At 42.8% G+C, this 25,438-nt stretch overlaps 1 protein-coding gene across 1 annotated transcript in view; it reads right to left on the bottom strand.

Annotated features, from left to right (window-relative positions):
• FAT3 (FAT atypical cadherin 3) overlaps nt 1-25,438 on the bottom strand; it is a 635,634-nt gene that overhangs the window by 41,904 nt on the left and 568,292 nt on the right. Inside the window, exons 14-19 of the mRNA XM_011363289.2 lie at nt 13,512-13,901; nt 10,868-11,082; nt 9,481-9,618; nt 8,373-8,516; nt 5,307-5,504; nt 1,626-2,424 (exon numbers count right to left, since the gene is read on the bottom strand). Coding sequence (XP_011361591.1) covers nt 1,626-2,424; nt 5,307-5,504; nt 8,373-8,516; nt 9,481-9,618; nt 10,868-11,082; nt 13,512-13,901 — 1,884 coding nt within the window. The remainder of the gene's footprint in view (nt 1-1,625; nt 2,425-5,306; nt 5,505-8,372; nt 8,517-9,480; nt 9,619-10,867; nt 11,083-13,511; nt 13,902-25,438) is intronic.

Genomic DNA, 25,438 nt, shown 5'->3' with positions numbered 1-25,438 from the left:
TCTCCACAGATTTTTGCTGAATGAAACAAGTTTACAGAGCGCAAAGATTCATTAGCTGGTTTAGTTTCTCCTGCAGGATCTGCTCCGTCCTGTGGTGAACATCTTTTGAACCCTGCTGTGAATCACTGCAGGAGGTCCTAGCAGAGCTTTGGTGCATAAATCAGTTTGTCTACAGAGGAAATCTAGGTAAGGCCTGGAGAGCTGGCATTCATAAATCCTGCATGTTGGTGGCATCTGTCAGAAAGGCATTGCACCTAGCATGCATGCTTTGAGTTACTCTGGAGCTAATTTACATATTCAACAGGTCAGACATCACTGCATCTTCCTGATGAAAACACAAACAGAATTTGATTAGTACTGCAGAGTGAGTGGCTGGCACTCTTCTAAGCTGCTTGGAGGCTGTCAAAATGTCTCTTTAAGAGAGCTGTGATCTCTGTGGTCTTCCTCTGATAAGCTTATTTTCCAAACTGCAACCAAGAACTTTATACAAGGGAAGAGGCCAAGGGCCCTGCCTGTCCTCGATTACCTAAAGGGATGTTTAACAAATGGCCTCTCTTCTGGCCACAGTCCCTTTGGGCCAAGTTCACATTGGCTAGAAAAACTCCGGGTATAGTTGTCTTAGAAGAGGGCAGTGAATTTATGGTTCCACATGTCAGAGAGAGGAAAAGAGGGGGAGAACAATGCTTCTCGCTGACCGCTGTGGGCATGTGACTCTGTGCAGTTATGGCCTCTGACCAGAAAAGGTTAAGGTTCAGTAACTCTAGTTACATCAACAAACATGAAGCATTCCATCTCTGCTGTTCTGAGGGCTGAATCCATCCCTTGACCGTGCTCCCAGATATTGGGCCCCTGTTTTTCACTGAAGCAAATCTAACTGCCCTTGGCCTGTGCAATAGCTTCCTAACTCGTTTCCCTGCCTCTGGCCTGGCCCAGTCGAATCCAAGCCTTTCTGCGGCCAGCATGCTTCTTGTGAAAGACAGAGATGATCCTGTCACTTCTTCACTTCAAATCAGCCAATAGCTTCCACTGCCCTGGGATTATTTCTAAAGTCTTTATCCAGGCTAACCCTTGTGTGGTCCCTGGGCCTGCTCACAAGACTGATTTGTCATTACTCCCTGCTCCTCCCAGCAACAGGAAATCTCTTTTAATCCCCTCTGTGTAGGCTGCTCTCTTGCCCTTAAGCCTTCCTCATGCCCTTAACCTACTACCCCTCTGCTTGGAACCCTCTCACTCTACTACCTGTTTTCACACATCTAATTCCTATTTAACCTTTATCTCAGCCTAGAGATACTCCTTTTAGGAAATCTTCCCTCTGGACTGGGTCCTCCCACAGGACTTTGTACTTTCCCTAACAACACTTACCAATTGCATGGGCTCAAGCAAGCCTGTTTTTTTTTTTTTTTTGGTCTGTGTTACTCATAAGCCGCGGGAGCAAGGGTTGAGCTTGTCATGCTTACTCCTGTATCTCTCACAGTGACTAGACACATATCAGGTGGTCAGTAAACATTTTGTCGAGTGAGTGAATGAACAAATGCATGCTTTGTTCATGCATTTACCGGGAATGGTAACCTGGTTTACTGAAATCTCAGGAGGTGGGGTGGGAGGGAACTCTGAAGTGCACTCACCGTTACAGGTGCAGCGTACATTCCTATAGAAACGCGGACACACAAAGCTGATGCGAGCTGTGCTATAGGTCATGAGTGCGTGGGAATCCAGTGACAGGCCCTGCTCGCAGTGCTGCTCCTGACAGTCCAGCCCTGAGCAGTTCTTCTCCAGGATGGCCGAGATGCGCATGACGTTCTCCAGGTGTCTCCTGGCGTTGGACAGCTTCTGGATCAGGTAGGCTGGCTTGTAGAACTCACTGCTGTGCATCTCCACTGCAAAGAGCATGTCCAACTGGCTGGTGCCCGCCACGGGCTGGATGCTGATGATGCGCAGGCTGTCCTGCTTCTGGGTAAGGACTGCGTTCCGCAGGGTGCGCCTGAACCCGTGCATGTGCAGCCCCACAAAGTCCTCGGGGGACACGTTCTCAAAGCGGATGGTGACGGTGTTCTGCAGCATCTCATGCACCAGCTGCTCCACATGCACGACCACATCGATGGGCACCTGGAAGCGGCCGTCACTCACCGACACATTCAGGACGTATTTGCCGCTGTCCAGGCCTCCCAGGGCAATGATCTTCCCATCGTGACTGTTCACTTTGAACAAGCTTTTCTGCTGTGATTTCAGGGCAAATGTGAGCACGTCATACATGTCTTGATCTGTGGCATGGATCTTCCCAATGACCCCACCGGGAAAGTCGTCCTCCATGGTGACAATGAAAATTTCCAGAGGGATGGCTGTGGGCTTGTGGATACTTTCCTCAATGACCCGCACGCGGATGTAGGAGTGAGAAACTTGCTGGGGTTTGCCAGAGTCTTTTGCCTAAAACAACCAAGAAGGGGAAAGGCAAGGAACAAAGAAAAAATAATAATCATTTTTAAAAAAACAACAAAACTTGAAAGACGTTTGCTCCTTTAACCACATTCGCTTCTTCCTCTATCCCCTGCCACTAGTCTGCAAAATGCTGAAGATGTGCATTTAAGTAAGAGGAGTGATTTATCATCTTTAGTACCTATATGTACACTCTGTTATGGACAATAAAATGTGTAAACACAATAAAGCCGGTGGTGGGGAATAGAGAAAGAGGCTAGAAGGTGCTACATGCCCCAAACAGGCTGGCCTTCTTTTAATTTTGGACAGAAGCCACAAGGGAACCTCATAAAGAACCTCACTGCCACTTCCAGAAAAAAATTTGATTCTCTTTAGATTCTTTCCTTTTGATTGGACCAGATGGCACCTTTCTGCATACTTAAGACACATTATTTAAGTGGGAATTACACAATATTAAGGTTTAGGATAAATAAAGGTACACTGAAGGGAAAAATAGGTAGCCAAATAAAACCTTTTTGTCTTCCTTCTTTATATCCGAATAGTGGAACAACCAAACTGACAATAGATCTTTACTGAACACCTGTCAGTGCTGTAGGGTTTCAGTGAAAGGCAGGTTCCCATAGGCTGGGTCCCCTGGGTAGGTATCTGAGGATGTGGGCCTGCAGTGGACCTTGTAGGCTGGATGGGTTCTGAGGAGGTATGTCCTTGTACGTGAAAGGCACTGTAAAAGCAGGGGCTTTGGCATTCCATAAACCTGAGTTCGAATCTTAGCTCTGATGCTCACTTCATGTCTGGCTTTGAGTAAGTTACTTAATTTCTCTGAGCTTCAGTTTTTATATCTTTAATATGAGTCAAAGAATAGTGTCTACCTCACAGGATGCTTTTATGAATTAGAAGACACAGTGATTGCAAAGTACTTAGCATAGGCCTGACCTATAGAAGTACTTAGTATATGAGAGTTAATTTGATTTTTGTTGTTATTATTACCATTGTCACATGCTTTATTTGATGGACTATGTGAGCCAGAGATGCTGATGTGGAAAATTCATGTAAGAAAAGATACATTTAGCAAATTCAGTTGAACTTGAAGTCAAATGGTAGAGGGTATCAAAGGATAGTGATGAGTTTGGACTTTATAGGCCAGAGGTTGTTCGCTCAAATGTCAGAGGCCAGAAAAATGACAGAAGGCATGAAGCTTATTGGTGTAAGGTGACAGACTAGTGTACCTCTGGCCTGAGAGGGACTGGAGAGTCATGTCTACTTAAAGACCCTGAAATTCAAAATCTGAAAGAGTCTGGGCCAGAATTTAGCCTGTAGGCCACACATTTTTAGGCACAGAGCAGTCACAGAATGTTTTAATTTAGGACAGGGGTTGACACACCTTTTCTGTAAAGGCCAAGATAAGAAACAGTTTAGACTTTGGTGGTTATATGATTTTTATCGACTATTCAATTATAATTCTAGCTTGGAGCCAGCAACAGAGCACATGTAAGTGAATGGGTGAGGTTCTGTTCCAATAAAACTTTACTTATAAAAACTGGCTGAGGATATGATATAGTCTAGTAGCTGTAGTTTGCTGACCCTTGGTTTAGGGGAATGATATAATCAAAGTGAAATGATTAATCTGGGAAGGGTATAGGGATGGATCAGAAAAGAATGAGGCTGAAGGCAGAGTAATCACTTGGGAGGCTTCTTCAGTATTATAAGGAGGGGACCATATAGAATAAGGTGAGGCATGACAAAGATGATATAACTGACATACTCAGGGGCCTTATGAAGGCAGAAACATGGGACTTGGTAGTAGTTTAATATAAGGGTCTAGGAGGATAAAGCTCTCTACACTTTTTCCAAAGTCTGAGATGTGAAATCTACTTTCTAACAACCAGAGAGGGTATGCAAAGAACTGTACTAGCTTCAGTGAGAAGGCACTAAAATTTTCTCCTTGCACTTCAGTACCTTTACTGTGATACAAAATTATTTACATAATATTGTTGGAGAGTAGGTAGCAACTGAAGTGTTCATTGACATCTCAGGGCCAGAAGTCGTTAATTTGGAAGGTTTCATGGAATAGAGTAAGCCTTAACTTATCAAAAAAATGTATCTAATCAAATGCTATGCAAATGAAGAATTACTATTGTTATTATTTCCACCATTAATAATGACTTTAGTTTGCCTTTTATGGCAATTGTGAGTAAAAAAAAAGTTACTTGGTTTCACTGATGGGACACAAATCTTGGTACTGGTGAAATCCATACACAAGAATTTTTGGTGCTCTCTTGATTCCTGTTCCTATCTATACCCTTTCCATATATGTTACTTTTGTCTCCGTCCCATTTCATTTTAAACAGGCCAGTGACCTTGAGGGAGTAGAAATGTTGGGAGATCATTGCCTTCTGAGAGCCTGACCCACCTCCTGCCTCACTGGGAAAACTTACCAAGCAGAGGTCTCTTCAGAAGCAGAGGCCGTGACATGGTTCAATCACATTTGGACTAAGATTGGTAGCTTCCCCAAGTGGGGCGATGTGATAAATACTACTTAGTACAAAGCAGAAAGCCTTGACTAGTTAGTTGTCTTTGGGGTCAATTAGAACCCCAGGAATTTTCAGAATGCAGTTTTAAACCTGTTGATTGTCTTCCTGGCACACCCGACAGGAAAGTTCTTCCTGAACAATGATACTTCTCTTCCTTCCTGTTCAATTTCACACACAGAGGCCGCTTTTATTGGTGTGAAATTGAATTTGAGATTAAAAGGGGAACATTCCTGCATGGTAATGAATTATGTTGACTCGCTCGACAAAGGAAAACCAACTAGCGGGCACAGACACAAGCACGAGAGGAAGCCAGCCTGACGTGGACAGAGAACAAGGCCGTACCTGGACACACAGCACAAATTCTGGAGACTCGGTGTGTTGGAAGACCACAGCTGACCGCAGGATCCCATGTGGGTCCAACACGAACTCCTTTTCCTCATTTCCCGACAAAATAGAGAATGAGAAGGGAGGCCCATTGTGAAAGGAGTCTCTGTCTGTCACCACCAGCTGCAAAATGCTGGTGCCTACTGGCTTATTTTCCTGCATAAAAGAGTATATTAAAAAGGAAGATAAAATTACACCTCTCTTCACATTTTAAGAAACCCCCTCATTACCGGCTGAGAGTGCTGTGCTAGAAAACAGGGCTTTAGAGAGAGGGATTCCCTGTGATATTATCTTGTCTTCTGAAAATACGCTGGCATCTGTAAGCATCATGCTTCCCATCCTTGGCTGCCTCCCTGCAACTGCCCCATGAGACAATGAGCTGTGGGTAAGAACACAGGACTCTGCCTTGAATAGATTTATAGGTTCTACGAATGGCACTGCTACGCCTTGTCCTCAGATAGGCTGGAAATGCCCGGAGTTCCTGCACAGCTCTGGGAATACGTGGTGCTCGCCAGGCTTCATGAATATGTTACAAATCCTCAGGCCAAGAAAACATGAACCTTTCGGGATGGGAAGGCACTTCCTTACACTTGTCACAACACGATTATGCTGAGGTCCAACATTGTGACACAATGTCATGACACTGGACTTTTTGGGGGGATGTCCTGGCAACTTCCCAGTAAATACACAAAAGTATATGACAGGTGGAAAATGGAGCTTTACACTCTACCCCTTGGAACACAGTTTTGCCATGTTTCTCAAGGAAAGAGAAAAGGATAGACTATTTCTCAACTTGAAAATGAAGAGAAAAGAAATCTCTAACTTCATCAGAATTTTTGGAAGCTCTGATGTTATTATGCAAGCATTATTTTGCAAAACCTCTCTGTCTTTTCCCCTAAAATGGAAACACAAAGGCTCTTTATCTCTCTTTCTTGGGTAAAAGGTTATATCTTCACTTTGAAAATGCCAAATTAAATTCTTCTGTGGCTCAGGCATCGGTTCCCTGGCCCGCTCTGTTTAGACTTTAGCATTACCATGGCTTGAGCATGAAGTCAGTTTCATTAGTTCAGGCCCTCTGATGACATTGATTTAGGATTAAATGAGTTTGGGTCACAGAGATGAAGACAATGATACACTGCATTTTGGAGGGGAGTCATGCATGGGGCAGATACACTCAGGTTTTATGTGCTGCATTAGCTTTATGAAAACCATGTGTTGGAATAAGAAAATTATTCTGGATTGGAAAAAGGGAGAAACACTTTTTGAAGGAAAAAGAGAAAAGGGCTTCAAAGACCTCTTATTTTGCTCCTTAAGTGGCCTTTTGGTCATCAAGAACTAGACATGTTCTCCCTCTAAAATTGGTCATAGAACCGCCTCTGCCCAGCAGAGATTTACTATTTCAGCACCACACAACATAGAAGATTTATTGATTTGTCTGCTCAGTCTATAAAGGCTATTTCTTCCATAGGGGAGAAAGAGAGAGGGCGAGGGAGAGGAGAGAGAGAGAGAATGTGTGCCCTGGGGTCACCATCTGAGAACAAAGGGTGAAATATAACACAGACAGGCCCTGGCACTGCAGATATGAGCCACGGTCACTGCTCACGGGCTGAGGTTCTCAATTCTTTCACTGCTGACTTCCTGTTGTGCATGTGAAAACAGTCTGTCAAGCTGATGGATGCGTGTCATAAAACTGAATGTTGAGTAGGCAAAGCCCATTCTGTTTAGGGGTGAGCACACAGAGGCGTTGAGAGGCAGAGAGTGCCACTGTGGGCGGCAGCCATGGAGAAAAACGGTCTTCGAGAAAAGGAATGGAGGGAGGTGCAGACCCTGCGTGAAGCTATGTAGAAGCAGGAGAGGGATAAGAATGCACAGCTGCTGGAAAAAGCATCAGAAGGAAGAGGAAACCAAAATACCACTGGTAAAGGAATCAGGTTTCGCTGACAAAGGGGTAGGAATGAAGCAGAGAGATGCTAGCTTTGTGAACACCTCTCAGTCTAATCCCCAGACAACTCAGTGGTGCAGCGGGGAGCCAGCTATGCACAGCCAGACTCAAAGTCTTGAATGCTATTCCATAGGGGCCCCTCCTCGAGACCCGGCTTACTCTCATCTTACCTTCCACCCACGAAGCCCTGGGAACCCTTGGGGGTTTCCAAGGCCAAATTGGATCAGGCGAAAGCTGATTCTCTAGAATATCTGTGCATGCCCTGCCCCCTCCTGGCCACTATATCAATCCCTGTCCCCTCCAAGTCATCCACACTGACAGTATTCCTGGACTGGATTTCCCTGGCCTCACGAAGTTGGGCTTTGAGCTTCCAGAGACACTGAAAGTGGAGGTGGCTTGGTACCTACTGCTCATGAAAAATCTCCTAAATAAGAAAAAAACAGACGGGAAGAAGAGCCATTCCCTCTGATTGCAGAATACTAGTAGTAAGTTATTCTATCCTGCAGTCTCATTTTAAAGCGCAAGTAGATTTAAAGTGCTAAACGAATTACTTATGGGAAAGTGATTTAATGAATAGCGCCTCTATCCCAATGCCCAATCTCCCTTTGACTGATGGTATGGTTTGTATCAATTTCCCTCCCATGCCAGAATAGCATAAAGTGGCTTAAAGGCAACCTGTCATTGTGGAAAGAGAACAGGTTTTGTGGAAGACAGACCTGAGTTCAAATCCTGATTCTACCACTTAACAGCTGCGTGATCATGGGAGAGCTACTTAACCCCTCAGAACATTAGCTCCTTCACTATAAAGTGGAGGCTGATCTACCATCCCACTTCACAGGGCTGTGTGGGGACAGACGATGTATATAACACTCCTGACACTTGAAAGAACCCCACTGGTGATAGTGTTTATCAAAGCTTAATAATTAGTTGCAGTAGAAGAATTCAGGCTCTTTTCATACCAGCTATATGACAGGATGAGTTGACAACAGGTAAAAATAATAATAAACCATGAGGAGTAAACCACAGGAGAGGAGGGAGGCCTAAGGCATAAGAACAAGTGCCTGGTAGCAACATTTGCTCACCTGAATCACAGCAGTATAGTTAGCAGGGGTAAAGACTGGGCTGTTGTCGTTCACATCAGAAATGTCAATGTTGACGGTGGCAGTTGACGACATCACAGGAATGCCGCTGTCTACTGCCTGGACCAGCAGGGAGTATCCAGACACCTGTCAAAGCACAAAGGGCTGATGGTGAAGAAATGCAGCACCTCTTCCCTTCTGTGCACACTCAGAGGTGCTGCAGGCTCTGGTCTGCTTTGCTGAGGATCAGCCATCTTCACTTTGATCTAAACCAAGCTTTCTCAATCTCTGCACCAGTGACATTCAGGGCCAGATAATTCCCTATTGTTGGGGGCTGACCTGTGTATTGTAGAATGTTTAGCGGCATCCCTGGTCTGTAAGTACTAGAAGCCAGTATCACCTCCTGCCAATCTGTGACAACTGAAAATGTCTCCAAACATTGCCATATGTTCCCTGGGGGGCAAAACCATCCCTGGTTAGAACTACAGCTCTCGGCCTTTGTTCAAACACAACCATTGTCAACACTGATTTGTCTTACTTATCAGTTTTGATACTTTGGGAGTTATGGAACTGTATCATCCCATGAGGTCTTTCAGCTTCTTCTCCACTATTAGCACATCTTTTCCCATATTTAAAATTTCTCTCTGAAGACACATTTTTGGTCAAAACAGACAGTGTTTAGAAACTTAAGTTTCACCTTGGACAGAGGCATTTTCTGAATCATTCTTTTTGACCTAGATACTTTCAGATGATCCTTTTGAGTCTGTTCACTTAGAGCTGAAGCTGCTTATGAAACCAGGACCATAGGATCTCAATGCTGAAGATACTTTCTGTCTCCTTGGTCTAGGAAGGATCAAAAGTCAAGCCATCCTGAAAATACATATTTGCTTTCTTCTTTAAAGCACCCATAAATAAGAAACTGCCAATACCTATGGGCAGAACATGCTTTCAAAGGTCTAACCCAAGCACACCTTGCTGCATCTCAGCCCATCTCTATTTACTGTCACTATTTAGAATGGAGAATCTTCCTATTGGAAGCTCATGGAGCTTGTCCCTGATTCCGTAAAGGGATGCGTGAGGATGGGAAGGGAGCTGGCCTAAATTATCTTACCCGTTCTCGGTCCAATTTCTTCTTAACCTTCACAATTCCCAAGACAGGATCCACAGAAAATTCATTGTCCCGATCTCCATTCACAATGGAAAAATGAATTTGTCCATTGGGCTGGCTGTCTGCATCTTCTGCTATTAGCTTCATGGGACACAAGCAAAACGATGACATGACACAAGAGAAAAGATTTATTCTTAGGGTGCCATGTCTGCACAAATGGGCACAGCTCTAACATTTTTCTTGGGCACTTTGCTCACTGTGCTCATGGTGATCATGCCCGCAATGGAAGAGACAGTCGGTTGGCTCAAGGAGGGAAGCAACAGTTGCCAGAGTTGCCATTTTATTTCTGTTCAGTTTTGCCTGACTACAGCCTGATTCTTGTTAGACCTGATTTTCCTCAGGCCTAAAGCTAGTAAAGACAGAGCGCCAAAGCGAACTGACGGGGATACTTTCCTAATTCTTTCCCCATTCTGCAAAAACGACGAGTCTCTGCCACTGAGCTGGGCATTCTCTAAACCTATGCATTTCCATGTTCAGAAAGCCCAAGAAAAATCCCGTTCTCACGTGGCCGACAAATCCCCACTGTCTGCTGCTGATTTTGGAATTTATATGTATGGAAATAGTTTCATAATGTCCAGGAAGGAGAGAGGGTCTGGGAGATCTACGTCTGATGTATAAAGAATGTACACCTACAACCTGGTGCTGTGGGAGCCATAGATAAGGATGGAGAGTAGAGCCCTGACCAAGCCAGGGATGGCGAGGATGGCGAGGATGGCGAGGATGGCGAGGATGGGACTCACTGCTTCCAAAATGTAATTTGTATGTCTAAGAGAGCCTGTGTTCTCACCCGCACATGGATCGCTCTTACTGGTATTAGAAAACGTTCCTTCTAGAAAGAGTTCCTTTAAGAGCAGCTTATCCATCTTAAACTTGCTCCTATTTGTAGCTGCCCTACTGTGTGTGTGTGTGTGTGTGTGTGTGTGTGTGTGTGTGTGTGCGCGCACGTGTGTGTGTATGCGTGTGGCAAGGCAGGGAGGAATTTTATTTTATCCTTAGCCACCTAATAACTTATCATCTAAGGTCACAAAATATTAGGAGTCATCATTAAAAATTCATTTCAAGATGTGTTTTGTTTTCTCAAAAATCACTCCTGGGAGGAAAGTGATTATCAGTCACTTGTACCTTTGCATAAATGAATTTATCAGACCCTTTCTAATAGACAAACTAGAGAAGAAGCAGTTGAAAGACTAGTGCCTGACTAGAGTTCTTGGGGACAGAAAGGACACTGAAAGGAGAAAATGTAAAGAGAATTCAAGACAGACTTTGCTCACTTTTTCACTCTATTGAGGATTATTACTCCCAGACATCTGGATCTCCCACTGGCACATACCAAAATGACAGAGTCCCCAACCGAGGCATCTTCGCTTATGACAGCACTGTAGACATCTTGGCTGAACTTGGGAGGGTTGTCATTCACATCCGTGAGGTTGATATTGACAGTGGCCACAGCACTGAGAGCTGGGGTGCCCCCATCTTTGGCTTCTACCACCAGGTAATACTTTTTGCATAATTCATAATCCAGGACGTCGGAGACAGAAATACCCCCTTGGAAGAAAAATAGGAACTTTAGATTTGATTAAGAAAAAACATTGGTCAGCAGTTCCATAATTATGGAAATATTTATAACACTATCTCGAGCCAAAAATTTTAGATATTCAGGATTTGTTTATTTAATGCTCTGCTGAAAGCATCCAGAGTCTGATTGATGCTGTCAGTTAAAATAAAGCTATCCATCAGACACAACACTGAAGAAATTAAGTCTTTGCATATTTCTGAATAGTTTTTGAACTTCTCTCAAGCAGCCCGAAAGTCTCTGGCATTATTTACCCTCACTCAACTAGAAAATAGGGAGAGGAACAACGTACTTGATAAGTGTCTTCTGATGAGTCTTCAAGTGGACTCAGGCTGACCGAGGGTGAGGTGAGTGAGATTTGTGGGTACGAGTATATGACCCCATTCATCGTCAGAAAGTAAATACTTGCAGGCTACATTGAACTGAATAATCACTAAGGTGTCTTGCTAAGTTACAATGTACTCTCATCTAAAACTATTATGGCACGAAGAGGGCAAAGACCTCAGAAATCTCAAAGTCTAGTGACATAATGGAAAAGAAAATACCTGGGAATCAGCGGCTGAATAGTAAGTGTGAGTTCAGTGTCCACAACTACAGAACAGAGATAATTCTGTGTCATGGAGATCTTTAAATTAAGCAAGCAGAACAGGTGAAAGCAGGTAGCTGGGTGCCGGCCCTAGGAGAAGCTCCAGGAGTGCTATCTTCCCTCCCACCACCCCCATCCTAGCCCTTTCTGATGAGGATCCAATCCTTCATTCTGCAACTGGTAAGTGGTCACTGTATTGCCTGTAGAGCAGTTCTCAAAAGCACTGACCTTTCTCTCATCAGAAAAACAATCATTAGAACCAAGGTATGTCACATCCATTCACATTTCCAGGCAGGCAATTTCTCTAGGAGCTAAGGCTGCCCTTCTATCTAAGGTGAGAAACAAGTCATATCTATAACAAGAGCCCTTTTCTCCCCATAATTAAGTTTTCTTAGCAATTATCATCCTTAGTGCTTTACGTTACACCCTAGTCTCGTTATCCAGTGCCAAATTTAAACAGTACTTAACCATTTCCCCATGGTGTTCATCCACAAGGGCCATAATGAGACAGGCTAAGGCTAACACATATTTAAGAGAAGAAAAACCCCATACATTTTAATTTGAAGTAATGACCTCAATAAACCGAGTTACTGCTGGGAGAAGCTGCTACTGTAATTCCCTCATCAATATTTCCGCCTCCCTATAGTTAAGTCAGGAACTGTATCTCCTTCATTTTTTGCACCCCCCCAAAGCATAGCAGTGTAATTTAGAGGTTAAGTGTGTATTCTAAAGTCAGAAAGTTTGAGTCCTGGATCCCCCACTTACTCATAATGAAAAATGGGGAAATTATTTAACCTCACCGAAATTGTTTTTCTCATATGGAAAATGTGAAAAATAACTAATGATTTAATAGGAACTGGCATATTCACCATGTTAAATAAGCATTGCTAATTAGGCTAGTTTCTTCTTTGTATTTACTGGACTATCCATAGGAGGATGGATTTCCTTTGTTACGTTGGAATTATGTCCAATGGCTAGAGGTGTAGGACTCACCTTTCTTATTTGCAAAGTGGGACTGCCTTGCCTATTCACAGGGGAATGAACAAAAGTGAACATCTATGAAAGTGCTTTGGAAATATTAATACATTCTATGAAAATATAAAGGTGACTATGTTTACTTTCAAAGAACATCCAAACTTGTATTCTTAATGACCATCTTTAGTCACCCAGATTGCCCCTAGCAGTTATTAACTCCCTAATGAAGAGGGTTTGAAAAGCGCGTGATGAGAAATGACAATGTTCTGACCAGGAGCAGCAAACAGGCCTCAAAAACGGCGCCAATTCCAGCTGACTGGGGTGCTGGGTTGAGAAGGCCTTCAGGTCATTGTCAGATCACTTATCGGTGTCTGCCTTGGTAGGTGACCAGAAAGAGTGGCAGCCTGAGTGTGGACAGTGGCAAGTGTACACTAATCTCTGGGAGCACTTAAACATATAACCATATGATCCAAGTTAAAAAAGAAAGAAAGGAAAAAAAAATGAAAGAGAGAGAGAGAAACAAACAATCCCTAGTGCTTGGTTGTGCAAATACTATTTCCTCCTTCCCTCTGGGAAATACATCATTGCTCCCCAGCCTTCCTATGGGAAATCTGGGAGCCAATCTGTGGATCAAGTATCTGGCAAGTGAGCCCACAGGCTGGGAGCTTCAAACTCAGCAGGGGGCATCCTTAGAAGCAGATTCAAGAAAGCACACTGGGGTCTGCTTGCAGGCCCTGCTATGAGAAGACTTTTCTGCTGCAAGAAAAATGGTTGGAGGGTTAGGAGGAGAAGCAAGGTCGAATGAAGCTTCGCATTCTAAGTAGGCTGCTGTTTACTCACCCGTCTTTGGGTTGATCCTAAATTTCCCTTGTTCATTCCCAGACCTGATGAGATACGTAATCTCAGCGTTTGTGCCGATATCTTTGCTGGTGGCAAAAACAGCAAGGACTTGAGTGCCAGGGGAGGTGTCCTCAGGCACTGCCACCAGGTAGTCCCTCCTTTCAAACACAGGGGGGTTGTCGTTAATGTCCAGGACAGTGATGGTGACGGTGGTGAGTGAGGAAAGGGCCTGTCCGGGGCTCTGGTCAGTGGCCCGCACGCTGATGTTGTAGGAGGGCTGCTGCTCCCGGTCCAGTGGATGCTCCAGGATGATGATGCCAGAGGAGCCGTCAATGGAGAAGAACCCGCTGGCCGAGTCGGCCAGGGAGTACACAACCTTCCTGTTGATGCCTGCGGGAGATGTGAGAAAGTGAGTGCCAAGGAATGCAGCCCGACCCTCTGCACTAGAATATTACGGCTGTGCTGACTTTCGAAGGGCCACACAGAGAAAAATAGCAATTACGGAAACCCACAGCTTTGATCTTATAAAGGTGTACGCTTCAGTTTATAAAATATTTACACTACGTTAAATGGTAAAGAAATAAACAATATTGGCAACAAATATCAGAAATAGTTGGATATTTGTAATATACTAGAGAAAAATCTCTTAAGATACCAATAGATATGGATAAAGAGATGTGCCATAGGAAGAGAAAGGCAAATTAATTAATTACTTCAACATATATTTATCTATAATTTATCAGGCATTATCTAGATGTTAGAGATTCTAGCAATGAACATTTCCTGAGGAAATTTTTACATCCTAGTGGGAGTAAATAAGGGACTTAGGAAAAACAGAGAACCAAAAAACATGGCATGCTAGGTAGTTAAAAAAAAGAAAAATAAAGCCATAAGGAGGGGTTGGGAGTGTTGAGGGGAGCGGGAGTTTAGGAGATGGAAGGAAGGGTGGTAATTTTAAATAAGGTGGTCAGGGGAGGCCTCGACGTTTGAGTAAACACCTGAAGGAGAGGAGGGAGTGGCCGGTGCCGCTCTCTGGGGGAAGAACACTCCAGGCGCAGGAGCCCGCAGTGCAGAAGTCCTGAGGTGGATCCAATCTGGCGGGTTTGAGAAGCACTGCTGAGACCAGGGTGATCAGAGCCAAGAAGAGAAAGGCAGAAGATGAGATCGGGGTGATGACGGGGTAGGGAGCAGATTGCGTGGGGTCATGGTGGTGAGGTGGGAGCCACTGGAGGGCTTAGGAGAGGAGCCAGGTGATGTGACTTAGAGTTGAACAGGATCACTCATGATGACGGTTGGGAACAGAATGAAGAGCAGTTAAGAGAGGAAGTGGGAAGACCAGCTGGCAGACTCTCGTGAGAATACAGGCAGGTGGTAATGGCAGCTTAAACACGCTGGTGGTGGTTAAAGTGGTAGACGGGAGAAGTGGTTGGGTTCCAGATCTATTGTGAATATGTAGGTGGTGAAAAGTGAGGGGGTCCTGGATGTATTTGAACTTGGAGGTGGTGAGAAAAGATTGTGGAGCTGGCAAGATACGAGATATGAGAGTAAAAGAAGATTCTAGGATGACTCTTAGGTTTTGGCCCGAGCAAGTGAAAAGAGTGTTACCGTCAGCTGAGATGGAGAGGATGTAACAGGACCAGGATTTGGATGAAAGATCAGGAGCCCCGTTTTGGACAGAGTAGGTTTGAGATGGGCATTTTATCTTTAAGTGGAGATTCAAGAAGGAAGTTAGTACAGGAGGCTGCAAATCAGAGAGGTCAAGCTGGAGCTGTAAATTTGAGGGTCATCAGCATTTAGACGGCCTACAGAGCCATAAGAATGGATGAGGTTATAAGGGAATATAAAGAGAAAAAATCCAATGGCCAGCGAGCCTGGGACACCCCATCAAAGAAAGGAGAAGATCTAGTCAGAGGGTGATCGCCAGCTCAATGATTTAAAGCTAAAACATATCAACCTGGAAATGTCCATTAACCACCAGCAAATCAGTGCCTGATGACTGGATTTACTTCTGGTTCTGAAGACCGACTTAACGGTTTCATCAGAGGATCTCAGCACTTCAAATGGTTTCTAAACCTCAAATTCGCTAGGAGTTAAGATTTGTAAGAAACAAGATTTAACAAAATTTGTAGACTGAAAAAGCACCATTTCGATCCCAAATGCTCTTAATGAGGGCAGTCATTAGTCATGCCTACCATGTAGCAACCACCTAAAATGTCTTTTGTGAATCACGGACCACCTAGAATATAAGCTCTTAGAGGGGATGGCCTGCACCTGTATTGTTTACTATCATAACACTTCACCACAGGGACAGACATTTGGCAGTAACTCTGCCAATGTACAATTTCCCTTAAGCCAAAATTCCCAGCAAACCAATAAAATAATATGTCTAAAGGGGATGACATAAATTGCATTATGTGGCTTTAACCAAAAGGTCAATACTAAGAGCTTGTTCTTGGTTCCATTCCAGAGAGTCCATTTTTTCCAAAGTTTCATCATTTACTTTAATTTATCTCTCAAAACAACCTCCCTGTGATATATAAACATCAACTTCTGATTTTATTGGTGGTGAGATTAAAAAAAAGAAGGCTATCCTCTTCTCTTACGGCCCCTAGAAATACGGTCCCAGAGCAGAGGTTTAAAGGGATGCTTTCTGGCTATTTTTAGAGTGTCTGCAAGATTAAATTCTTTAACATAAATTCCTGGAGTGAATACATAGAGGGTTATAAAAGTGATCAAGCTTGCACCTGAAAAATAATAACCTGCCTGGATGTCAGAGCTGGTGGTATGCCCCAGAAGCTGCTTGACTAATTGGATGGTCTCAGGATACTTCTCAAAGTCACAAAAATGCATTTATGGAAACCAGTGACCACATAGGTTTTCAGGTTTTCGAATCACACATGTTCACTGCAGATTCGACTTCCACCCCCAGCATCTGGAACACCACTCTTATCAACAATAAATTGGGGCAGAAAATTCATGCAGGAGCTTTCATCTGAGCATCTGCTGACAACTAAAAAAATCCACTTCACTGATGCATAAACCAAGGGCTGAAGGATTTGCCTGGTGCCACTAACATTTTTCGTTAAGCGCCAGGGACAAACCAGAGCCTGTTTTTCCCAAGGCTCCCTGATCAATCCCTTTAAGGATCTAAGATCTGCTCTTGGACATGCTTCCTCTTCAGACCCAGAGATCATTTTGGACTCACTGTCCTGAAAGCCATGGTTCTCCAAGCATCTGAATTAGGAGAGATAGGAGTTGGATTTGCACACTGCTACTCTGTAGCAGCAAGGCCTAAAGGGAAGGTGCTTTTAATGGCTGCCTGTTTCCTTCACCGGGACAGACAGCTGAAATCTAATTAGAAATACCACCTGTATTCCCGGTCTGCAGCCCTATTCAGGGACACTGTGCTCTGCTCGGATCCCCAAGCCCGAGATGCTGTGTTCTTCCAGCCAGCGTCCTGCTCCGCGTTGTTGGAGCACTGCATTTACAAGGCTGACATTAATCAGCCACACAAAGACCACGACTCCCCTCCAGGCAGATTTTGTTAATTTAAACTCCGTGACAGGGTTTTTCTGCTTTACCACAGCGGAAAACCTTCCCCTCACCCCAAGTTGCTGACCGAAACTTACCAACCCCCTCCCCCTGCCCTACCTCCCCATATATTTTACTCTGACAGTATCTTGGACGTTCACACTAGAAAGAACTGTGAGATTTATTATTTACCTCTCCTCTGTTACCAATCACACTGATAAGGAAGCGAGATCAGAAAAGGTAGGGGGAGTGGGGGAACCAAAACTAACGAACCTAAATGGTATTTTTCATAATTTGGTAGCTCTCAAGAAAAGAGCAGAATATATATTTGGAACATATTAACTCCAACTGAGACACAATTGCGATGGATTTCAATGATTTCTAGAAATAAAGTCAGACGTGTAAATGTCACTTCGGAGGCAGTACTTTCTTTCGGTGTAGCACTTTCTTTGCTGTGTTTCCAGGCAATGGGGTACTGACTTTGTAAAGGAATGCAGATCTTACACTAAAGCCGAAGCTTTCTATCCAAGGATATTTGATAAATACCATCCTTCAAATCACCATCCCTTTGCTACACACCTGGCAGAAAAGATGAATCCAAGCAGAAGACTCACTTGCTAATTGGTCTAATGCTCTTACTGCATGTCACAATGTTACATTAAGGTATAACATTAATCCATCATTTTGCATCTGTGTTTTAAAGTATGTAATTCTCTTCTCCAATTTGAGACTAATTTAATGAGGACAGAGCTACTTAGCTTCTTAAAATGCTGAAATGCCAGGCTACCAAGAGAAGTATGACTTTCATTGCAAGTGAAGTTTCTGCGCGTTAACTGTGGCAAATGGAGCAAGAGGCCTTCAGAGGATTAAAATCAAGTAAAAAAGAGAATGATTAAAATCCCTATTTGTTCAAAGGAAGTAATAGGTAGTGGCATTTTGTGGAGGAGGGCTGGAGGACAGAAATAGCACATAAAAATTCCCAGCAGAGAAGGCTGTGAAATCCTGAGGTGGCTCACCAAGGGCATTTACATTCTCTCCCTTGAAAGGCTTCTGAATGGAGGCTAGGCTCCTCTCAATTTGGCCAGTTGGAAAGATGGACATTTGGGGCATGGGACTGTTAATGTGGTCCAGTCTTGGAAGACAGGAGATCTTGCTTCTGGGCCATGGTCTGCCCAAACTACACAAGCGGGCTTGGGCAAGTCACTTAACTTCCCTGGGTCTCAGGTCTCTTCATTTTTAAAATGACAGAACTCAGCTTAGCTGAGGTCTAAGATGATCTTCCAGCACTATGATTTGTTTTTGAGTTAAACTAATGGTACTGGTTTCATTTTAATTCCCAAAGGACTGTCCTTCTCACCCAACTGCCCATTGAGTTGCTAGACCTGCACGTAAGTGAACCTTGTCAGCAAGGGAAAAATCAACAGTAAGCTTGATCATGATGAGCTATTGGATTTTCTGGATGGAAAGAAAACTTAACACAGCAGATTTATACCATTCAGTTAAATGTTTGGGGTTCACACATATAGCTTACAGCAAGGCTCTTAAACCTCAGTGAGAAATAACACCCACAGCTTGATCATCCTCAAGGATCTGACCCAGTGTCTGAATAACTCAGCTTTATATTTGAGATAGTTAAAAGTTTGGAATCAGCACCAAAACCAACTGACGAAAGTGGCCAACATAGCAAGTACACTCAGGCTTTTTTCAGCCTGGTTTTAAAAAATGCTTTTACCTCCTCCGAAGATCAAGCTCCCTAAGCTTTAGGAACTTAGAAAAAGCTCCGTTATGCTTACTTTGAGGTCTTCTGCCAGTAGCTGCTTTGACTCTGTCAGGGCAGGTCCTTGTCTGTGACATTCACCACTACACCCTCAAGTGAATGCACAAGATCTGGCCCATAGGTAGTACACATAAAATGTGGGCTGTACTAAAATGCTGCAAATTGACTTTTTTTTTTTTTTATAAAAGAGTTTGAATATATATAGAATAGATATAGGGGGAAGAAATAATTTGGAACATTTTCCATAGTCAGACTCTAGCAACACTTAAATTTTGGTTCGATTCACTTTTTACATCAACTTCATTGACATGTCATAATTTACATATAATAACATGAACACAGTTTAAGTGTCTTAGCTCATAAATTCTGACAAATGTGTACCTCCATGAAACCACGGTCCTCATTGAGACATAGAACATTTTAATCACTCTTTAAAATTATTCATGTCCTTCATGTCCCATTGCAGTCGGTCACCCGATCCCATGCCCCAGGCAATCTAATGACTTATTTTTGAACCAATATTTTCTCCTGCTTTCATTAATGCCTATTCATCAGTGCTTAAAATCCCACAAGCATATTTAGATTTCAGTCTTTAAGACCCAGGCATGGTGAGGAAGGCACGCTCTTATTTAAATTATAAGGATTATCCTTGGAAGAAAAATGATAAACAAAGCTTTGGTTCTTGAGTATGTCTTTGCGTTCCTTTGCTAAAGCCTTATCCTTAAAAGACAGTAGTTACTTCTAAGAAATGCAAGGGTTCTGTCTTTCTCACAGGAGACACTGGCCATGACCCTTCCACTTAATAAGAATTTGCCAGGTGCCACCTGTTTGATTATACTAGGCACTGCACTGAGGCGAGGTGGAGCCCAAAAGACATCATCCCTAACTCTAGTAGCTTAGTAACTTGATAGGAATTACTTAAATTAGATAGTTGAGAATAGCTTGCATGTCTTCCCCCAACTTCCCTCTCCCACCTGAATCAGGATGCTGGGTTCTTTTGATTCTACCACTGAAGATCAAGCTCCCTAAGCATCTCTTGGATGTCTTGTGGCCAGGTCTCACAGCCTTGTGTGAGGCACTCATCTTCTCTCACCTATACTGCTGCAAGACTCCTGATTACAAACTAACTCAGACTCTATCCTGCCTGGCCAAACTTAACCAGAGTTAAGTTCCTAAAACTAGATCCAGTCTTGCTCCAGCTGCTCAAGATAATTACTTGCTTCTCACTTCTCACAGCTAGAAGTAAAAACCTTTGAGAAAGGCTTTCCAGTCCTTTGCAGCCTGGTCCCCACCTACCCTTTCAGTGTTATCTCCTGCTCCACCTCCATCATGCACTGTCTACTCCACTTACTCCTGAAGACATCATGCAGATGTATTCCTCCAGGCCTTTGCCTGTGCTCTCCCTTCTACTCAGAACATTCTCTTTCCCTCCTTCTCTTGTCAAAATCCTACATAGTCTTTGCGGGGTCTTCTCTGGGACAGTTTCCTTGATTTCCCCAGTTACTTTCTTCTCTTTGTTCCCTTGACATTATTTTTATATTATCATTAGTTATATTTATGTCTTTTCTCCTACTAGATTAGGTATCTTTTAGGTAAAGGGACTGTGTCTTATTATATTTGTACTCCAGTACTGAAAGCAGGGCCTTGTACATAGAGAGAGAGCAATGCATGCTGAACTGCAGAGGAAACAACCAGGGGACCAAAGCAAGTACATAAGCATGTTAATGCAATGAATGTTGATGATATGCATACTGCACATACATGCTCACTGCAAATGCATGTGTTAAAAGAACTGAAGAAACTCAAAAGAGTCAACTCAGGGAAGTCAGGAATATTTAATATTAAAAATGTACATAAAACCTTCACGGATACATGAAAAGTTATTGCCGAGTAGATGACTGCTTTTGTGAAAAAACCTGGTAACCACCTAATTTTCCAAGAATGAGGACTATCTGGATAAATTATAGTACATTCATATCACAGAATACTACATATATCATCATATGAAAGTATAAAAGAATATATAGTGACATGGGAATATGCTGCAAGCCAGTGGAAAAAAGCAGGTTACAAAGCAATATCTAGTTTATGAGCCCATTTTTCGTAGAGAAAAGATGAAGAAAGGACTTCTATCAAAATGGCAACAGTGGTTAGAATTGACTTGTTTTTCTTTTCTCCTGTCTTCAGTTTTACACAGTGGACAAAGATCATGTTTGTAATAAGTAAAAGAACTATTATACAAATCACGAACATGGAAAATAATTTTGTAATTTCAATTTTGGAGAGAACTCAAATTTTCAAGTTATTTTCCAGGCTAGTCTGATTCTCAACACATATATCATCTGAAATAGTTGTAGAAAAAGATACTTATATATTGTACACGAATTCTTTTTCTGGATTATTCTACTCCTCATCTTAGTTTATGCTCAGAAAGACACTGACTTTACTTAGAAAACCACTTTTGTTAAAGGTCTCATTATAAAGTTATTTCAAAGGATACATTTTTTAAACAAGTTTTTTATACTTTAATTAAGTTGTAGAAGAAAACGGCTAGCCTAAAATTCTTCTCTTACTGTCTGTGGGAGGCAAGAAAAATCCCATTACAGTGAAAGAGCTCAAACCGACTGCTCTTTCCTATCTTTAAAATATGCCTGCAGATGATATGAAATAAAACGGAAAGTTGCCATGAGGAAATTCATGGAATTGCTATTACTTTTCAAGTCAAAAAATGACTTTTAAATAGACTAATTATTTCTGTTTTAAGTGCCTTTTAAAAGTTTTTCATTGGATATGATTAACCCTGGCACATTCCCATGGGCAAAGTACCAACTCAGGGGTCAGTATTTGCCTCTAAATAGTAAAAAAAAAAAAAAAAAAAAAAAAAAAAAAAGGCAGCATCAGTCACAGAGTTAGGGAAATCCTGACAACACCGTAAACTTCCTGTGGACTCACCAGGTGGGTTGACACCAGCTCTGTCGGGTAGGACTAGTGACATGATTGTGAGGTCCCATTCAACATAAAAATACAGTGGCCCTTATTTACAACATGTTAAGTTTGATACAGCCACAGCAGAGCATGAAACCAAGCATGGGGCCCTTCTAAGCATGGGACCTTGTACAACTGCAAAGGCTACACGCACATGAAGCTGGTTCTATTGCTGAGACCTTCTGTGATACCTCAAAGGCTGCAGCTCACCTGGGTATAAACTCTTTCATCCTTATGGCTTGGTACTTTGCTAGGCCTGGACTAGTTGAGTGTAAGTAAATAAGCTCATCGACTAAGTACTCGAAACTCCAACTCTATTAGTGTAAAGAACTTGCTAGCCAACTGTGATACTCAAAATGTTTCCTAAGTAGGTCACTAAGTGTGACCACTAGATCGATTCATTCACCCATCCAATAAAGACTCGCAGGACTTTGGCTACATGGCAGGCATTGCAAAGAAGAATGGGTCACTCCTCGACCCTCAAATGGCTCTCATTTCTCAGGAGACAAAAATGAGATATCTATATAATCAACTGTATATAGTTGATTATTGGAGAGGGGTGGTCAAGGGAAACTTCCCAGAGAAGAAATCAACTGAACTGAGTCATGAAGGAAAGACGGGAGCTGTCAGGAGTACCAAAGTGGAAAAGTGACAAAAGAGAAGGAGCGTTCAAGTGATATGAACACATGTGGAGGTAAGAGTGGTGAAAATGCAAGGCATACTCAGGGAAGGGTAAAGGGTTCAGTATTGCTGAATTATAAGTTTAGAATGGCAGGAGCTGAAGCTGTCTATTTTCAGAGCCAATAGCAAATTATCAGAGCTGTAATAAACAATTACAGGTAATCTAAAAACTGGGCATAAGTTAAAGGATAAATTAGTAGAGAGAGACGAAGGAAGATTGGAAGGAGCAAGCTGGAGAGGATGTGTGGGTGGGAAGCATTTTGTAACATGTGAGAAGTTATTCATGGAGCTCCCCAGCAGATGATGGACAACATAATTGCACCTGTCAAGGAGGCTTCGCAAGGTGAAATAAGAGCGTATATCCTGCGGCAAAGCTGATAAGCACACTCCACTGAGCTTCAACATACCCTGCGGAGGCAGGATGCCAAAGCTGGGGGGTCCTTGGATTCTGCACAAAATGCCCAGGGGTAGGTGGAAATTCCGACCCCCCACCAAACACCCTAGCACTCCCTTAAATCCATCTTCTGTTCTGCTGCGTGTCAGATCAGAATTGATCCAATTGCACACCTCAGAGGCGTCACCGACTGGTGGTATCTGTGGATGAGGCCGAAGGTGAATGGGGGAGCTCATGGGAATGAATCACTGTGATCAGCTGTTAGAAATCAGAATTCCCTGCCCATGGGTGACTGCTAAAATGCCTCATTGAAAGGAAGGAGCTGTTTCATTTGCCAACTACAGTAGTTCCACCTTATCTTCGGGGGCTATGTTCCAAGACCCCCAGTGGATGCCTGACACCATGGATAGTACCAAACCCTATATGCACTATGCTTTTTTCTATATATACACACTTATGATCGTTTAATTTATAAATTAGGCATAGTAAGAGATAAACAACAAAAACTCATAGTAAGATAGGATCATTTTAATCGATTGTAATAAAAGTCATGTCAATGTGGCCTTAGTAAGTAAAATAAAGGTTACTTGAACACAAGCACTGAGATACCATGATGGTTGACCTGAGAGCTGAGATGGTTAATGACTAATGGCTGGGAAGTATAGACAGCCTGGATATGAAGGAAAAGGGATAATTCATGTCCTGGGCGGGGCAGAGAGGGACAGTGAGAAATTTCATCATGCTGCTCAGAATGGCATGCAATTTAAAATGTGTGAATCGTTTATTTCTGGAATTTTCCAATTAATATTTTTGGACCTACGTTGACCACAAGTAACTGAAACCGTAGAAAGCAAAACCACAGATAAAGGGGCAGTACTGCAGTGTTTTTACCGTCTGCTTGAAAGTCATTCAATTTTAAGAAGAATAATAGTAACAACAACTTATATGTGTCGAATGCAAAGACTCCTAAACTGGACAAGGCATCAGAGTCAACTAGAGAAAAAACTGTATGTTGAGCCCTTTCCCAGACTTTCTGAATCAAATTTTGGAGATGGAGCCCTTGCTGGTTTGTTTTTTATTTTTGTCTGTTTATTTTTAAAAGCTCTCGAGAGGATTCTTCTGATGCATAACCAGGACTGATAACCAATGTCTGATTTTTATGCATTATTTTAAGTGCTGCCGGACCACGGAATTTGGGAGGTGGTTCGCAGGGGCCTAATCAACTGAAGGGATCCTGTTTTCCTGCACATTGGGGGTCGCTTTGTATTCCCAAATTAAGCCCTGTGTGACAGAAGACATTCATATTATCTCTAATGAAATCGTACAGGGGGATTTCCAGCCTTTGAGGCTTGCTGCAGGAGGGAGCCCTGTGTGTGTGTGCAAGCCCCTGGACGAAGGAATTCATGTATCCCCTGGATATGATGTTACGGAATTTAGGTGGACTGTCTAATTCAGTTCTCTCAACAACTTGGCAGTTCGACAGATGTGTATTAAGTGTGTATTGCGTGGCTGGTGCCATGCCAGTGCTGGTGACACACAGGTTATAAGGATGGTATCTTAGCTTTCTAGGAGCTCATGGTCTGGTGGGAAACCAAAAAATTAATATCTCCATTTTTCCAGAGAAGAGGAGTGGAGTTCAGAAGGGTTGGGAACTTATTTAAGGTCATATAAATAGTAAAGGTGGGAACTGGGATATTTAATCAAGTCTCATCCCAAAGCCACTATGACGTGGCTCCCCAAAGTGACAGGCAAATGTGACGCAGAGGGGATGGGGTGCCATGGTCTCACCATTTAGCTGCATGCACTGCTGAAGGCGTCCTTATGCTAGTGGGAGGTAAAGCATTTAGGGAGGAGTTTAGAGGGTCCCAGAGCCCTTTACTTAGGACCATTTTCCATTTAACAGATGCCTTGAGAGAAACCACTTAACCTTTTTGAACCTCCGTTTCTCCACCTGCAGGTGGGAGTGTCAAGATCTACTCTCGCCATAGTAAGATAACAAGTATGAGTGTTTGGATCTCTCTGGAGAAAGGCTTCAAACGTAAGATTATATTTTTTGACATCTACAACAGACAAAGGGCTTTGACTACAATGTACTTGAGAGAATGGCTCATGTATCTTAGTCTTTAGGGGAATTATTTAATTTTTATGGATATTTTATTAGTCCCTTAACCACCTTCAAGGATTTCATACTTCAGAGAGTAACAGCTTTGGGGAGGAAAAAACAACATATTAAATTACTGGCAACAATTTCAAAGGTGTTAGGAAAGACATATAACATATGATACTTAAGAGCAGATGGGCTGAAATCAGAATTGAATCCTTCTTGAGACATTTTCTGGTAGAAATTACTAGAGTATAGGAAAGAGCATTGGATCAAATGTCAGGATCCTTTCCTTTTCGATCCAGCTCTGCCACTAACAAAGTAACTTAGGGTAAGCTTCTTTGTCCCTGGGCCTCAGTTTCTTTTTCAGAAAAAGAAGGATTTTGACTGGATTTGGCCTCAGGGCCTTTCTAGTAGTAATGTTCTAACATCTGTGAGGACTATGACTTCCAGAGGAA

Source organism: Pteropus vampyrus, unplaced genomic scaffold (assembly GCF_000151845.1).
Source record: "Pteropus vampyrus isolate Shadow unplaced genomic scaffold, Pvam_2.0 Scaffold84, whole genome shotgun sequence".
NCBI lineage: Eukaryota > Metazoa > Chordata > Mammalia > Chiroptera > Pteropodidae > Pteropus > Pteropus vampyrus.
This window is presented reverse-complemented; position numbering and strand designations above follow the sequence as displayed.